General features: G+C 54.0%; 6 protein-coding genes across 6 annotated transcripts; 5 read left to right on the forward strand and 1 right to left on the reverse strand.

Moving 5' to 3' along the window:
- Positions 1–312: 312 nt before the first annotated feature.
- AB675_3628 (uncharacterized protein) lies at positions 313–1339 on the forward strand (the record flags this gene model as incomplete). The annotated part of the gene is made up of 2 exons (XM_018143696.1): positions 313–1008; positions 1082–1339. The coding sequence occupies 2 exons, from the start codon at positions 313–315 to the stop codon at positions 1337–1339; spliced, it is 954 nt and encodes a 317-aa protein (XP_017996978.1).
- Positions 1340–2439: 1100 nt separating this feature from the next.
- AB675_3629 (uncharacterized protein) lies at positions 2440–4280 on the forward strand (the record flags this gene model as incomplete). The annotated part of the gene is made up of 4 exons (XM_018143697.1): positions 2440–2750; positions 2798–2851; positions 2900–4112; positions 4269–4280. The coding sequence occupies 4 exons, from the start codon at positions 2440–2442 to the stop codon at positions 4278–4280; spliced, it is 1590 nt and encodes a 529-aa protein (XP_017997071.1).
- Positions 4281–7741: 3461 nt separating this feature from the next.
- Positions 7742–8467, forward strand: AB675_3631 (uncharacterized protein; the record flags this gene model as incomplete). The annotated part of the gene is made up of 1 exon (XM_018143699.1): positions 7742–8467. One exon carries the CDS (start codon positions 7742–7744, stop codon positions 8465–8467), a length of 726 nt encoding a protein of 241 aa, XP_017997008.1.
- A 761-nt stretch (positions 8468–9228) lies between these two features.
- AB675_3632 (putative oxido) lies at positions 9229–10323 on the forward strand (the record flags this gene model as incomplete). The annotated part of the gene is made up of 1 exon (XM_018143700.1): positions 9229–10323. One exon carries the CDS (start codon positions 9229–9231, stop codon positions 10321–10323), a length of 1095 nt encoding a protein of 364 aa, XP_017997121.1.
- An 826-nt stretch (positions 10324–11149) lies between these two features.
- Positions 11150–11749, reverse strand: AB675_3633 (Ubiquitin-conjugating enzyme E2-20 kDa; the record flags this gene model as incomplete). Its single annotated transcript, XM_018143701.1, has 2 exons — positions 11150–11582; positions 11634–11749. The coding sequence occupies 2 exons, from the start codon at positions 11747–11749 to the stop codon at positions 11150–11152; spliced, it is 549 nt and encodes a 182-aa protein (XP_017997101.1).
- Positions 11750–12332: 583 nt separating this feature from the next.
- Positions 12333–14038, forward strand: AB675_3634 (Serine/threonine-protein kinase chk1; the record flags this gene model as incomplete). The annotated part of the gene is made up of 2 exons (XM_018143702.1): positions 12333–12430; positions 12493–14038. The coding sequence occupies 2 exons, from the start codon at positions 12333–12335 to the stop codon at positions 14036–14038; spliced, it is 1644 nt and encodes a 547-aa protein (XP_017997103.1).
- Between the last annotated feature and the right edge of the window lie 3494 nt (positions 14039–17532).

The following is a 17532-nucleotide window of genomic DNA, read 5'->3' on the forward strand; positions in this document are numbered from 1 at the left end:
TTTGTGAACCACAGGCAAGACAGCATCCCTTTGGAACGTGCCAGTAGCAGACACAGGCATCTACCATTACACTCCATATTGACGGTGACGAGAAGGCAAGGCAGCTCTAGAACAGTGACACAGGCAGTCCTACACAGGCGTTTCTGCTGCATTAAAAGCCAGTCTATCCTTTTCGTCCTTCAATATGAGTCTTCCGACACGCTATCGGCCCATCCTGCCTGCTCCACAACGCCTGTCTCAGCCATCCGACACCTCATTCAGTCCATTCACATACCAGAACATGCACCGCAATACGCGTCAACTGCTCCAGACATGGCTTTTCAACAACTTCCTCCCACTCCAGAGTCCTCCCAAAACATACCAATCGACTACGGATGGACTGCAACGGTCGCTTTTCCTCCTGCTGGCCATACATACCATCCAAACCAACTGGAACCATATCAGCAACCACAGTCACAACCATACCTCCAGCTTCACACTCCTGCCGACACCCCCCTGGAGCCCGCCTCACCAACCACCACCACCGCAGCGCCCGCCACACGCCGCCCACGGCCCCGTCCCAAGCCAGGACGCATCATACACGTCGGAGCAGTAGACGGCTTCCCTCCCCGCAACGCTCCCATTCCCACCAACCTCTCCTGCGCCGACATCTGCCGCCAATTCCCCAACAGTCTCTACAACGAGACCCTCGACGCCTTCCTCCAACACAACTTCAGCAGCACGCAGATGTACGAGCTGCTCCCTGACGCCGTCAAGCAAGCAATGCGCGCCAACCACGTTAACGCGAAGAATCCCGCCAACGCGATCGCAAAGCGTTTGGTCAAGCGGCGCCAGCGGCACGGAAAGAGAGGCGTGTTGGATGAGTTGCTGGAGGGGCCGAAGCAGCGGGAGCATGGGATGGAAGAGGGATGGAGGGGAAATGGGAGGGCGGGGTTTTATGCGCGGGATGCTGGTGTTTTTGCTCCTGCTGAGCCTGCTTCTCCTCCTGCCCCACCACCAGCAGCTACAGTAGCAGCGAAATCTGCCCCTCTTCTCCTCCCTCTTTCCGCCTCCTCCACCACCACCACCAACACCACAGCAGCAGCAGCCGCAGCCGCAGCAACTTCGCCCGGTTTCTGCTCCTTTTGGCCCTCCTCTCGCTCCTCTCGCTCCTCCCACCACCTACAACAACTACGACTTCAACCCGCCCACCTACATTAACGAGCTGCAGGAGCACCAGGACGCGGTGTGGGGCGTTCCTGCTGCTCCTGCGGCGGAGCCGGAGCTGGATTGGGAGGCGATGCTGGGGAGGTATGGGTCGCAATTCGGAGAGGCAGAGGGGGAGAATTGGGGCTGGTAGGCGCGGAAATGGAGCCAGGGAGGGCGCTGTGGAGTTGTAGATAGAAATCGGAACGACGTGGCTAGAAAGCAGAACGGTGTAGATAGAAAACGAAAGCGAGAGCTGTGCGCTGACATGCAAATCAACTTGATGCAAGCCTTCTGTGAGACCGTCCTACTGTGCTTTAGCCTGACTTGTAGATTGTCCTGAAGTCAGCGACTTATACATCTGAGCCTCGAACCTTGTCGATTCGAGCTCATCGTCCATGCCGTTCATGCTTCGTCGAGCCCACCACCTAGCTCATGGCTTCTTCTAGTCAAGCTTGACAGCACCTTCTGAAGCATTCCGCGGCACCTCAGTTATACACACCATCTTGAGCATTCTCTGCCAGACTCTCTGCGCACCGGTAGAACTTACTGGCTCCATATAGTTGTTCTGAGAAATGCATCCAGACAAGGCAGCGTGGAAGGCAACGAGGCGACACGCCCAACTACATTGTTCCCCTTCTGCGTCCTTTTCCCACAAGAAGTTGCCAGAATACTGCCGGCACCAGATATAACCTCCTTTCCAACATGAGCACTCAGCAGATTCCTTCTCTTCACCTGAAACAGCCAATATATATCAGATATCACCCCTCGCAACCACAACCACCTCACCTGCCACGTTTCTGCACTATCACTACCCTATCTCCGCCAGCACATTCGGCTACTTTCCGAAAATGGGGGTAGTGCACGGCTTCACCCAGCAGCCAAGGCCAGTTGAAGCTGGTAAACATCAAAATAATGGGGATCAATCGATCGCCCACTTCTGCCTGCACGCCTTCAACCCTTTGTCTTCTACCAACCTACCTTCACAACCACAACCCATTGTTGTGGCAGACACTTGCGCTCTTTGTCGGAGCGCGAAGCAACGCTCTCACGTGTTCACGCTCGCATGTGTTCTTCCTACACCTGAAGAGCGACAAGACAGTAAGTGAGTCCTCTCTCTCTTGTCCAGTTTGGCGCGTGCCTTGAGGACGCGAGGGCCTGGCGACACTTGATCGGACCCAAATACTGACAGTCCAGCACCAGAGCAGAAGGTGACACTTGATCTCGACGCGTACTTGGTGAAAGAGTGTCGCAATGTCTAATCCAGGGTCAGATGACGGTCGCAATGGTGAAGATATAAGACCATCGGGGTACCCTGAGATTCTAGATGACTTGATCGACCCCATCCTTCGTCATCCAGATCTCAATCAACCCACACCTGCCTTCATTCCACCCCTGTCTCCCCAAGAAGTTACTATGGGTAACCTCGAAGGTGAGCTGCAAGATCAGTCAGCCAGCATCGGCAGTGAGGACACCAGTACGTGGCAGCAGGGTACTCTGCCTCCAGCAAGACCTCCCTTCATGGCTCCTTCGGCTCCTGGTGGCGTGCTCGTTCGCAACAACGCGTAAGTTAGCCACAAAACATTGACTCGATGTACTGACGCTTGTTCAGTCACCACCAAGTCGGCCAAGGCCGTCAAGCAATTCCCTTCGGTGACGGTACCTCGTGAGTCAACCACCTTCAAGTATAGACTTCACACTCACTCCGTAACAGAAGCAGTCTTCGCCCGACCACTCAGACCACTCAGACTGAGGACGATTCGCGACCTACCAAGAAGCTGAAGCTCGATAGCGACTCGCAAGAAGAGTATCGCAACGCGCAATCCACCAACTTCCATCCCAATCGATCAGCCTACCCTCCGCCGCGCTACTTAGACTACCAGCCCCAGAGCGTATTCAGCAACGCGTATCCTCCACCTCCATCTTCCGCGCATGGTCCTCCCCAAGATGGCCCTGGTCATGTACCGAATGGCAACAGCAACCCAACGCGCCGTCCTCTGGTTGACATCACAAATGCAACAGCTGATGCCGACCAAGCCGCCTCTCCGCAGCCAATAGATCGTCCTGGTAATACCCACACTGTGCCACCGACTGATCCCGGTAATCATGCTGTGAGATATGGACTCCACTACATGACCACTCGCTCCGAGATGCTGTTCGCCTCTGCTGGGGACCTGCAACGATATGTTCAGCGCCAGAACGAGCTCCGCCAAATGTTAGGCATGACTAGCTCCTTGCAGTCCTCCTGGCACCAAGGCCATGTTGTCAACGGAAGACTTGTTGATAGCAACGGAACACCAGTCGATGTTGACGACAACGGCTGCACTGCTCCAGCATCCAATGAGACTGGCACCAAAGAGTCGAAGCCTGTGAAGCGCAAGCGCCAGAGCAGCACAATCAAGAAGGAGACCAAGAAGACCAAGTCGCAGATCAAGAAGAAGCCCAACGCCACCAGTGGTCCTCGTCGACAGTCCACCAAGGCTAAAGGCTCAACAGGTTCCCGGTCGCAGATCGGCGACTTTCCAGGCTTTCTTCCCAGAACCGCGACAGTCCCAGGGGATCTCGCCGAAGATGGCATGCCTCGTGGTCTCAACTTGTATGAGATCTGTCAGCGTTATCCCAACCACTTGTGGTATGACGTCTTCGATCCTTTCCTGCAGCGCCAGTGGTCTGCCAAGGAAATCTTTCACAGTATGCCTCAGTCGGTGATTGATAACGTCCTTAAGCGTCGCGAGGGTGCCCCTTCAGGAAACTCTCCGGAGATGTTCTTAACCAAGCGCAGATCCACACGGTACCATCAACTGCAGGAGCCCGAGAACCATGAGCGTTGGAACAAGCTCATTCGTCCAACCATTGGCGACCACCCTACCTTCTTGCGAGGGGATGGCAGGCCCGATGATCTGAAGCGCTACTCGAGCGCGACTAGGGTGTGGGAGGAGGACGACCTACATTATGATGATGACGGTGAGGACGAGGTTGAGGATGGCGCTGATGTTGGCGATGAGACCAACAACAACGATGAGGATGAAGAGGACGCGCCTGGTGAAGACGACAACGATGCTCAGGGTCGTGATGATACGGAGGGAGCGAACTAAGTGCATCAGCCACGATTGTCCACCACAGGCACGGCGTTCGTTGTGCGTATCATTTCTTCAGCAAGGCGTTCATGGGGATATGCGACAAGCGTGTGCACTGCCAATAATTGCTCCCTTCGAGTGGCAATGGCCCCATGGGCCAATGGCATTTGCGATGCTTCTCAAGCAGATACAATCTGACCAGGTAGTATCTTCATGCTCGCTTCGGGCAGAGTTTTGCATTTCGTACGACTCACAATGTAACAAATACCACTTCACCTCGATATCCAACTGCTCTTGACGTGGTCTCTGCCGTTTTCGCAGCTCTGTGTCAGTGCCAATTCATTTGTATTGCCGAACCAAGCTGACAACGCGAACAAGGTCCTTCTATCGAGGATTCTCTCGGGTTAGGGCATCCAGACACACTGAAAGACAGTGCGTGATTTGAACAGCATGACGGCGCTCGGATGCTAGAGCGGTCGCTCTACCTCGCGGCAGGAAGACGAGGTCACCTCGAAAGTGAACGTGCCCGCTAGGACAGAAGATTCACACTGGGGGAGTCGCGAATTTGCGTTCAAATGACACAGGTCAAAAGTCACACTGACGTCAAAGGCGCGATTTCTGAGTCTGCCAGTGCCAGTGCTGCCATCAACACGCCTTCCACTACATAACTGCCCTACAACTTGATCACTGGTTCCGGGAAGCCGCGACAGAGTCCGCTCAACGAAAGAAGATGTTTTGCAAGTACCATTGACGAGACTTGCTCCTGTAGCCAGACGCCGAGCAAAACGTGGCGCCCATATCGCTGAGAACCTCACGCCAAGTACGTCAGCATCAACATGTCGACGCTGGCTCCTAGTCGTCCAGATCTCCTTTTGTCGTCGCATCAGATACGTCCTTAGAGCTTACACGATGCGATCTATCACAGGTCGTCAGCTTTCTGTCATATCCGTCAAAGCAACGCAGACTCACGATTGGACCGCCAATGCCTTGCTGCAGTATCATAACATGCGCCAGTCCTTGCACAGACGGTAGATCTGGCAAATTCACAATACGTGGACCTCCCTGCCACTCATCGATCTTCAGCACCTCTTTGACGACGTTGTTGTGCTGAAGCTTCTTCCCCTTGTTTGGCCCCTTGCCAACTTTGACGGTCTGACCCTTTGTGTCACCATCATAGCTGATGATTACAACATCATACACCTCAGTCTCAGTCGTGTCGCTTGCGATCTTGATGACTTGCCGTCCGTCTTGTGAAGCCGGCTCCATACCAACCACCAGATTTGATTCGTTGCGAGCCTGAATCGCAAGGGACAGGATACCGCTGAAGTCGCCTTCACGACGGCCGTTGCCATCAGCGATTCCGTCGATGATCAGCTGAGGCGTGTATAGCTCTTGTCTTTTCCAGCGCGTTACGTACGCGCGCTGTCGAGCATCCCAAGAAGAATTGCTGAAGGTATCGTTCCAGCCCGATTTTGCGTTCCACTATGCAAGGGTATGGTCAGCACGATTCGGACGCGGAGACTCGCTCTTTTCTGGAGTGGAGCCACTCACATATCCAACATTGTAAGTAAGCAGCAGCACGTTCGGATTTGCCGAAGCGGCTTTGTGAATCAGGGGCAGAGCTGGAGGCGAGGCCTCACAACCCTGTGAGATGAAGAACTCGACGATCGAAAGAGGTTGAATCTCGACGTAACAAGCTTCGCCGTGGACGTGAGTTGGATCATCGTGCAAATCCAACGTGCAGACCAAAGGAGCCTTCTTCTTACGAAAGAAGAGAGTTCTGAAGAAGGACATGATGTTGCTTGTACGCTAACAGAAGGACAGGTGGAAGACGGGATAGTTGTCAAATGTGATGGATCTCCTCGAGCTGCACGACTACGTCGAGATATATAGCACATCAAGCACCGGTAGGCAGGCGCAGCGAAGGTACGGAAACCAGAGAAATACAGTCGACGACAAGAATAGAATCGCTACTAGCCAGCGGGCTGTGTGTGTCGTCATAGCACGTCTGCGCCGCCATCAAGATACGTGGCGGCGCTCACAGATACTGGAAGAGATCGACCAGAAGCTACTCGGTCTGCCGTGAATACCGCTTACTGGTCTTAGCTCTATTGGTGGCCAAGCCTCGTGCCAGGGGCGCGACCAGTCAATTCACCAATTCAGCTAGTGGCTCACCAATCTTGCAGTATCGCAAGGCGTCCACTTCGCCAACAGCTAGACTGATCTTGCAAGTATCAGTTAATGGTCAACACAATCATTAAAGCCAAGTGTCCAAGCCACAGGTACACAGCAGCTGGTCAGTGCTCGCATGGAAGTCCGGCGCAGCCAGCCACTCATTCGGTTTAGTCATTGTAGTCACCAGCAACACGGAGACGCGTGCGCCTGTGCAGTCACGAGAGATTCACCATGTCGTCCGACCATGTAATCGGACTTATGCGCATCGAGGCTGCCAAGCACGGGGCTCGTCGCGGACAGATGTCGTTCGCTAGGTTCTTCTGAGTCCGCCGAGAGCGGACGTCTGGTCGATCTGCTAGCAACAGCTAGCCATATTCGAACACTTTATTCAGGGAGCACACTCACTACGTCACGACTGTTCAACGGAATTTCCTACTGAAGTCTCAATTTGGCAAGCATTGAATTTGCCCCGTCGGCTATGGCTTACATAGCCTGTTTCATCTATTTCGACAGTACGACGGATGGTCAACTTTGCATCCACAGATGCTCAGACCGATGATCGCGAACCCGGCACATAGTGTCGGATTTTGAGATGCTCTGGCCACATGTCAGCAAAAGGACGAGCCTTTGGACGCCTTGTCCGTTAAGTAAGCATGCATTGACGATCGCTTAGCATACCCCACTGATGCAAAGCAGCAGTTTTGACGGTTTTGACTCGTGCGACACTGCACGTACGGTCCGAACGAAGCTGCCAGCTCTATGCAGATCCGACCTGCATGATTACAATATCTGATTTCCGCACCATGAGGTTGCCTTGACTTGGCAGATGGAGCACTCGGCTATCTCTTGGCGAGCGCCTCAAGTGTCCGCATTCGGAAACTTATGGTACCTCGGTACTGACGAGGCTGAGCCAATTTGATATAGAAAGGACAACGGCGCTACGGTTGATGCAATAGTTGGCTGCGGCGAGAAGGCTAACATGCTAGCAGGATTGTTCTGCTGTGCAGTGCCACCTCTCATGCTTGGGGGCCATGGACATTCAGAGTTCAAAAGCAGCCCACGCCTGCTGCTCGATGTCAGTCGTATCTTCTCGATACCAATGTCAGCGCTCGAATCTCCGGAAACGCCACAGACGCCGTTGCAAGACGTGAACTCTCCATCGACAGAGATCGATAACTCGGGATCCGACGACGACGCTCCTGGAGAAGTCGAGGAAGTACCACCACCGATAACCAAACGATCACAGAAGTCTCCGAATTAAGGACCGGCCCCTCCGTCCCTCCTTGAGACACAGTGACGAGGCGATGGCTGCCGCGGAGTCGTTGTACATCCACTTCTCCTGGAAGAAATTCCGGCACCTTGTAACCACGTCGCCCAACGACACCACCAATCCTCTCTACCACGTCTCCATCCGCAGCACCATCGGGCCACACGTCATCATTCGATACCCAGCCACAGACGGCATAATTGGCACGGGCACTCTCCACGCCTTCTCAATTTCTCCGCGCTACTCGCTCCGCTCCCGCCCCGGCCAGCTCAAAGCCCTCGCCCGGCTGCGCACCGAATACAACCACATCTCCCACACTTTCGATCCCTCCGGTAAGCCGCACTCCATGCGCTGGACCTCGAGTTCGGGCTTTAAATCCTGGGACTTTCTCTGTCTTGACGAGCACGACAACGCAGTGGCACGATTCAGTGCGAGTATCTGGAGTGCGACGAAGGTGGGAAGGATTGATTTCTTAGATGCCAAGATTGCTGGAAATGAGGCCTTCAGGGAAGAGATGCTGCTATTGGGGCTGACGTTGTACTATTGTATGTGGTTCAGGACGTACAACGTGTTTAACATTGCGGGGAGTATTTTCACGAACACCAAACCACTGGACAAAGACGGAGCTGTGGATGGCAGGGAACTCAAGGCCTTGGGCAGGGCTGACTCGAGACTGAGTATTGCGGATGAGGCAGGGCTGGTGGGGGAGGGGAATGGGCAGGGAGGGCAGAGTAGGTATGCGCCGCGATTGAATCGCGCTTGACGGGCGCAGGCGTCTGTGAGGTTCAGGTCAGACTGAGGTGGCAGTGCACGAACATCCGCTCTCACACGACCCTTCAGTACTGTCCCAAACAACCTCAAAAATTGCAAAAAGTCATCGGATAGAGCAACACTCAGAATCGAACTAGGATCTTCGCGCAACAGCTCCCTCGCAAGGGCATATAGGGCCGCGGCCGACGGCCAGCTATCGGTTGATGTGTTCGCCGTTGACACCATGCTGCTGAAACGTCCCTCACCCGAATCCCAATTGATGAGCAAATGTGAAGAGCTACAGATATATGTACCCTCGCGATTGACTGACTGGGTGAAAAGTCAGTAGGCAAGTTTACCGAGAGTACCTAGGTTGTGAAGCACCCGGCAAATCAGTGCTTAGTTATTGATCATTGATCGAAAAGAAGGTGAAGAGCGCTCGAACACTCCTCGTGCCGTGGGCTCTGGGTTTTGGGGGCTAGATAAGGCTCCTGACCCCTGAAGCATCTCCAGTTGTCATTGGCGCGGGAGTGCGGAGCATGCGTTCGGGACCTGAAACGTTGGAGAGGGCGGAGAAATGCTGACGACAACGATCGTCAATCGGCACATGTCGTGCCAGGCATCAGGATATGGTCTTCTAAGCAGGAGTATTGTGGATGTGCTCAAGGAAAAAAGCAGTCGTTAGGTAGTCAAGAAGACCGATTTGACTCTTCAGTACCGTCGTCGACCGCCAGTATCAACCAGTCGCGCCGGATGACAGGCCGCAGCATCGCAATGTTGAATACACTGACAGCGGCACTCACCTGCTGCCTCCTCCTCACAATACCCGCACATACATTCTCTCTCCCACCAATCCTCACCAGTAACGAGGATCATGACCACCAGAAACCGATCAAGCATCCCAAGCACCACCCGCCCCTCGACATCCCTTTCATTGGCCTAGGCCTCTGGAACTCCAAAGGTTCAGACGCAACCCATGCCGTCGACGCGGCGTTTGGTACAGGCTACATCCACTTCGACTCCGCGGCCGCCTACTCGAACGAAGAGTACGTGGGCTCAGGACTCACAAATGTATCTATTCCAAGATCCAGCTATTGGATCACCTCCAAACTTTGGAACACCGCTCACCAACCCTCCCTAGTCGAACCCGCGCTCCGCAAAACCCTCTCGGATCTACAAACCCCGTACCTGGACCTCTACCTGATGCACTGGCCCGTCGCCTTCGTCCCCAACCCACCAAAGGGCCGCAACAGCATCATCGACCAGGACACCAGCATCCTGAATACCTGGCGCGCCATGGAAAGCCTCGTGCACAAGAACCTCACGCGGTATATCGGGGTGAGTAACTTCAGTCCAAGACAGCTGGATACAATCCTCGCTGCCTGCAAGACCGAGAAGGGCGGGATCTGTCCATATGCGCATGAGTTCGAGACGCATCCGTACTTGCAGCAGACGGAGTTTGTGGAGTGGCATTTGAAGCATGACATAAAAGTTATTGCGTACTCGCCGTTGGCGAATTTGAATCCGACCTACAACGGCACGCACTCGGACGTGCCGTCGATATTGGAGGATCCCTTCTGGCAGGACTTAGCCGCCAATAAATCCATCACGGTACCGCAGGCGGTACTGGGATGGGGCATCCAGAGAGGCACCGTCGTAATTCCGAAGAGTGTGCATGCCAAGCGTATCAAGGAGAACTTGGGTGCTGTGGATGTGAACTTTACTGGGTTGGAGATGGCGAGGATTGCAGAGGAGGATCGGAGGGTGAGGTTCAACGATCCGACGAAGGGTTGGGGAGTTGAGCCGCCGCTGTTTGAGGGTTTGGATGGGGGGAGTAATCGATTCGTGGTAGAGCAGGAGGAGCTGTGACAAGCATGAGTCGGGCCGTCAGTATTTGGTCTGGATTCGGCGAGCGAATAGGCCGTAGCCAGGTGTGGCTGCTGCAGGATTGAGGCATTATGAGTTGGGCACGTTGTTAGTCAATGAGGTCGCTTGACGTGCAAGTTGTCATCTGGCTGTCAAGGTAAAGGATAAGACGCATGAGCCGATGAACTGATTTCGATGCGTTGGATCGAGTTTCGGCAAAACACCTAGCTAGGTTGACATGTCGGCACCGCTGGTCTCCTTCAACTTGAGAAGGAAGGCGCACAAGGCCGGCTGGTTAAGTTAGTCGTACTTGCAGGTGCAGGCCATTGGATGCCGGTGCGAGACCGGTCGACAACGGACTGACTGTAGCGTGGAGACTTGACCTCACGATTTCACGATAACAAATGGAACACTGCTGGATCGCTTTTGGATAAAGCCTGTATAAAAATGCTTGAGGTCCAATTGATTACCAAAGTCGGCACTGGAATTGTTTGCTTTGTACAGTATAAGATGAGACTTTGCCTGCGCCTCCCCCTGGATGACCAAGCGCCCGACGGTTTCCAGCCGCTATGCAATGCCTGCCCCAAAACCGATGTCCTTCGTTCAGCTCAAAAAGTCAGATGTATAAGGTGGCCAAGCTCCCGCTCCGTAAAGCAAAGCTCGCTCGCTAATGCGCAGCAAAACGTATGAGCATAAGATAGGTCAACGCCAGCCAAGGCCGATGACTGCCCGCCAGCTTCCATGTGTTTGTGAGTCGACGTCAATGGCAGGCTTTCGATCTCGTTAATACCGCTGTATGTTTCTTTCATGGGGCTGACGTGGGTACAGGTCACTCATCAATGTCGCGGTGACGAGCCAGGACCTTCCGCTGATACTCAGCCGAGTCCTTCTGGTGGAGCTGAGCAGCCTCGTTATTGAGCGGACTGGCATTGTTGGGCTCGCCGAGCAGACTCTGCAGACTCAACAGCACGGTCTCCACATTGTACACTGCGCTCCATTTGTCCTTCAGGATATCCAGACAGATACGGCCGCTGAAGTCGACGTTGGGATGGTAGATGGGAGTCTTGAAGAGCACCGTTGGCGGGCTATACGGGTAGTTTGAGGGAAACTCGAAGGACAATTTCAGGTTGAGGTCGGCATAAGGAGTATCTTTGGGACCAATGATGGTGGCGACCCAGTTGAGCATGTTGCCATCAGCGCCGGGAAACGCCGAGATGCCCGGTGTAGGAGACATCATGAGCGTCATGAGTTCTGACTGTAACCTGCAAGCGGCCGTCAGCTTGTGCTACTTACTCGTTTGCTGCAAAATGTACCTCTTTGTGACGCTCTGGGCATCTGCTTTCCTAGTGGCAGAGCCGAGTTTCTGTTGCTCCAACATGGTGGGCTGGCCAGGCATCGAGTTCTGAGTGTCCTCGAGAGCGAAGTTCATGATGAACAGCTCCGTCTTTTATTCTGAGCTTGGCCGGGAGCGGTATCAAAGCTGAGAATTCCAGTGAGAGAAGGAATGCTGAAAGCGGAGACAATGGCCTTGACAACGGCAGAAGTCTAGGCTGGGCTGGGGGGGCTGTGACGTCGACTGGAGCGTGCACAGATACTCTTTTGATAGAAGGAAATATGCCGGGACTGTGAGATGCGACGAGACTGAATTTATTATGAGGATGGTAGACAGATGAGAGGGAAGAGAAACGAGGTTGGTGTAGGTGTGGTTGCTCTTTCTGTTCGCTGGTGCCCGCCTCGAGTCGCCCCCAATAATTGGGGAAGCCGCCGGTGTTTACATATGGGCCCAGCTAGTCGGCTCCCGGGTCGCGCTTGTGGTCGCTGCAGTGACAAACCCTTGAGCCAACGCCAATCACCTTCACTGCCCCGCCATCGGAAGGTGAATTAAACGCGAATCGAAAGTGACTGCCACGCGATCGATGCTGTCGGATATTCACGTCAACGCGTTTTCGGTAGATCGGCGCATTCACCGTCAAGCTCGATAATAACAGCACATGCATCTGAAACAGCGTTGAATGGCGACGGTGCAACATTCGCAGCTGGCACCGCTGCCGACTCGAGGAGTTCCTTTCCGGCTAGTATCCAAAACAATCGGTGCTGGTGCATATGCATGGTAATTCAACTTGTCCGCAGCCGGTCTCAGTAAGAAAATGTCCAGGCTAACATAGCCTGCAGCATCAAGAAAGCCGCCCCGAAAGCCTCAGAGTCACCCATTTTCGCCGTCAAATTCATCAACAAGGACTACGCTCAGAAATATGGCCGCATCAAGCAGAAGCAGCTCCAGATGGAGGTCACCTTGCACAAATATGTCGGCCAACACCAGAATATCATAGAGTTCTATGACAGCGGCGAAGATAATGCCTGGCTGTGGATTGCCATGGAACTGGCCGAGGGAGGCGATCTGTTCGACAAAGTCGAGGCCGATGCAGGACTGAAGGAAGATATCTCGCATGCATACTTCACTCAGCTGATCAACGCTGTGAGCTTCATGCACTCAAAAGGAATCGGTCATCGAGACCTGAAGCCTGAGAATGTCCTACTCGACGCAGACGGGAATCTCAAACTCGCAGACTTCGGCATGGCATCTCTCTTCGAATACCACGGCAAGCGGAAGAAGGCAGTGACATTATGTGGCAGCCCACCCTATGTTGCGCCAGAGGTTCTAACATGTGGCTCGCATGACAAGAACAAGGCCAGTGGTTATGACGCAGACATTGCCGATATCTGGTCCTGTGGTGTCGTGTTGTTTGTGCTGCTAGCTGGAAACACACCTTGGAGCAGACCCGTCGAGGGCACGGACGAGTACGGTCGACCTAACGAATACAGCGAATACGTCAACTCAAACGGCAGACCACCTGATGAGTTATGGCAGGCGTTACCTCAAGCAGCATTGTCCCTCATTCGCGGCATGTTGACGGTCGATCCCACCGAGCGTTTCTCATTGGAGGCCATTCGACGACATCCTTGGTACACACAACCGAACAAGCAGATCACCGAGAAGGGCTTGTTCACAGACCCGCTTACCACAGCCACAACCATGTTCGAGTCATTACGAGTCAGCTTCGATGCAGATCCTCTCAAGGGCAGCCAAAAGCGAGATGCGGACGACATGGACATCGATGGCCCAAGTCAAGATCGTCTCGCCGTCCCACAGCTTTCATCGACCCAACCGACGACACCGTCCGAAGACATGATCTGGGATTGGGAAAGATTCCAACAGCCCGACATGTTCTCAACCCAGCCATTGAATGGCCGCGCCATACCCGCGACTCAGGGCACAGCTGCGCCTGCCTTCCTCACAGAGGAACCTTCGATGTCGCAGTTCGCACCTGTACCCAGCGTACCCCTAAGTCGCACTCAGATGGCCCGCAAATTCCGCGACATCCTTCCTGCGCAGAGTCTCACCAACTTCTACTCTTCCTGGTCGATCCAACTTCTGGTGCCACTGATCCTAGAAGCACTGAGCCGTCTAGGCATACCTACACCTCATATACCTCGGCCGTCCTCGAGCGACTACGAGACGATCGTCAAAGTCTCCGCATTGGACACCCGGGGCTGCAAGATCGCTGGTCACATCGCAGTCAAGGTCGTTGCAGTAGTCGATGGGAATGTGGTGGAGGCGTCGTTCGTTAAAGGATCAGGTGATCCGTTGGAGTGGCGGAGACTGTTCAAGAAGGTGGTCGTGTTGTGTCGGGATGCGGTCTATCGGCCAGAGGAGTAATAGTGTGTCCAGACAATAGTTGCTGATGCTGGGCGAAATTACATGTCAGCAGGCTGCTGGCTAATGATCGCTCTAGTAATAACCGTGGAAGGACGATAGATGTATGATACAGAGCGCTTGGACAATCAATCTCACTGGAAGTGGCCTTTGAGCGGATGCTCATCACAGCTACACGGTCTTATGACGACGCCTACTCGATCGATCGCTGAAGCTCGCCCCACCTGGTAGCAGAAGATGCTAACAAGGCATGGTAATGGGGCTTCCCGAATTTGGGTGTTGTGAGCGAATAGAAGGAGAAGGCAAGAAGTATTGCACCTACTTATACCTCTCCCACAAAATGAAGAACCGATGCAAACCGATACGATCACTTCACTGGCTCGAACGGAGGCATTCACCGTTGTATATACGTTCCAGAGTTATTCACTATCTGCCTCGTCATGTTTGGGTTAAGGGGGGGGAAGCAGAGACGACAGCAAGTCTCGTGCTTGTCTCACTGTGGACTCATTTGGATCGTGTCATTAGCTGCCTCTGCGGCGAGACTGTATGCTCGCTGAGCTCGTCAATTTGCGCCTTGTAGAGTCGCCACTATCGTGATCGCTGGGTCTGCCTGAGGGGACCGTTCAAAAGTGCGAGTTACTGTCTACCGGTTTCGATATGTATCTGGACAGACCGGTTGACTGTGGCAGCCCCTTCGCACTCATCCTGACGGCCACTCACCAGTTCTGACACCTGCTCGCAGAGCGAGTGCAGCAGACATGTCCAACAAGCGTCGTGGACAATAATTTCTGGCTTGCGACACCTGGCTCTGCATGAAAGGATGCGAGATCGCAATCAACCGGCTTCAGGAGTGCCATGCAGAGACCGGTTGACTAGCATCCCCTTCCAGCACATCCATGGGAAGGCACGATGGCGCATGCCCCACCTGCCGTGCGTTCAGGGTACAGCAAAGCGGCAGTTGCGCTGCGGTCGATCGTGACTGCTCCTTCTATGATCTGACCGAAGCCAGGACGGCAAGCGCGACCTTTGTCAATCGGCTTCGGTAGGAGTTTGGAGAGACCGGATGACTGCGGGGTTTTCGCGAGACCGGATGACGTGAGGACGTCGAGCTCTCTTCGTCGCGCTGCTTGACAAGACAGAAGCGAGAACTCTCGGTAGGAACGCGAATAGACATGGTAGTGTAGACGCGCAGTGCACGCTCACGAATTCATGGGTATGGACAGTTCGAACGTACATTTACACTTACTTGCATCGTGCTGGAGGTTCGGAACCTGTGGATATATATTCTCTGCCGCGTCATGACTACACTTTGCCAATATCCATGTCTACATACAGATAGCGGGACCCCGCTGCAGACTGATCGGTTCGTATAGGTCGGCAGGTATCAAATGCACCAAGGGACCCTACTCCCGTATGTTCCATCGTGGCACCCTCTTAGCGACACCTCCATCTTACTTGATCTGAAGCCATGGAGCGTCATCATCTCCTGCCATCTCAGGGCCAGTTCCAATCCCAACCCGCCGATCACAGGTCTCTCTCATGCAACGGCGCACTCCTCGGCAGCAACACCGGCCCAGGCTGCTTCTGAACCCCCGTGAGACAATGTTGCGTCGATGTGTGCACACACGTGCGCGTCCAGACGTGCGTGAGGCAACAGTGGGGCTCAGTGATGGTCGCGAAATTGGTGGTAGTGGTAAGGGTTGAAGTGGAGATGGAGGTCGGGTAGGGTTTGGTATTCCCGGTCGATGCTTGGGGGGAGGAGTGTTGATGGGAGGGTTGGGGTTGGTGGGGGCGTTGGCGGGACGAGAGCATGTTGATGCGGACAGGTAGCCGTCTTTGAGGGTGTTGTGGCCGTGAATGTTGCCTTCTGCGATGCGGCCCTGGGAGTATGGTACTGTCGAAGGTTTGAGTGGCTGGCTTGATAGTCGCCTTGTGCAAGTGCCGAAGACATGGAGGCCAAGGAGCGGAGCGTTTGCTGTCGCTGCGTTCCAGGAGTTGAATGGAGGATGAGGACCCAAGGCGTGATGGTGCGATTTTAGGAAGTGTGAGGACGTGACTGTCGGTTATATAGCCGGAGCTACGTTGCAAGTCACAGAGAGCCTTCGCAAATCGTGTAAAACTGTTCGACCAGCATGGTCGTTGGAGGCTATAGCTTCCCGAAGCGCTTGACGCTTGGAAGTCCTGTTTCTTGTGCTGGGGTAGGCATATCAACGTAGCATGAGATGCACGTTGCGCAGTGGATGGCAGCAAGCACAATGTATCTTGCCTTATTGGGCTGGCTATCTGCTGTGATTACACTCCCAAGCATCGCGGAACGTCACGGAAGCCAATCATGTCCGAGAGCAATTCAGGTTCAAGCTCACTGTTCTGACAACAACGCTCAGAGTAAAGAGACTGGTAATGGCCTGTCGATAGTAGCGAATCTTCGACTTGCCCATGCAAGTATGGCGACCTGCATCAGTTCAGGGTCTTAGCTGAACAATCAGTGCATTAACTGGCAAAGGAACGAGCAGGTTTTATGCACATGCCACCGGGACCCAGAGAAAGCTCCGCCAACGCAGAGACGACGCCGTAGTCTGGACCCTCCTGCGTGAAGACATGCTAGCAGATCGCATATCAAGATCGACCACATCTGATGTTGGATATTGGCCATCACCAGAGTCGACATTCCGACAGAGTGTTGTAAGGTTCGTGTCGATGCGCAGCTCGGCTGAGCCTTCCAGAAGCCTTCCATCCTGAGTGTTCAGGCGACGTCGCATTAGGCTCAGCTCTCTGAGCTGAGATGGCAAGCAGACGGCATTGGCCGCGGTGTGCCGATGTCTGTGCCCTCGGAGTTGGCCACTTACCGTGTTCAGGTCTCAACTCATCGCTTTTCCTGGCTTGACGTCTAAGACCTTTGGCAGGGACTGCGATGTCACATCTGTGCGATGTGAGGAAGATAAGAAGCACATGAAGCTATCATAGTCGCTGTGCATTACATCCCCGACTGGGAAATATTCCCATCTGGTCTCGTGACTCTTCGAGAAGACTGGTCGAGAGGTCTATGGCATCGATAAGTGTTGCGCCAGCATCGGAGTACTGCCGGACATTCAAGAGATGCCTGGTCGTTCCTCAGGCTGCATGCCATGCGAAGGTGTGTTTATAATTGGTAGCCAGCCAGCCGGTCGAGACTGACGGTTATCGGCGGAGTATTTGCCTGAAGTCTAGGCGGAACCCTGACCTCTACAAGGAATTGAGCCGTGTAGTTTTGCGACCGGGAAAATGCAACCGGTCGACAAACAGCGTTCAGCTTGGCTTGGATTTGCGACTGTCAGAAGCACTCAGCTGCTTCACCGCCACGATGGTCCTCCAGCAAAGAGCGACAATCGTATACGCGCAGCTACCGGGCATCAGTGAATTGGGAACAGATCGCGATCATGTTGACCAACATAACAACGCTCTCTTCCTGAGAAAGAAGGCATCGACGACGATTATTGACGTAGCTCGAGGGGCATCGC

The sequence above is a fragment of the Cyphellophora attinorum genome (genome assembly GCF_001299255.1).
Source record: "Cyphellophora attinorum strain CBS 131958 chromosome Unknown Contig26, whole genome shotgun sequence".
In the NCBI taxonomy this organism is placed as follows: domain Eukaryota; kingdom Fungi; phylum Ascomycota; class Eurotiomycetes; order Chaetothyriales; family Cyphellophoraceae; genus Cyphellophora; species Cyphellophora attinorum.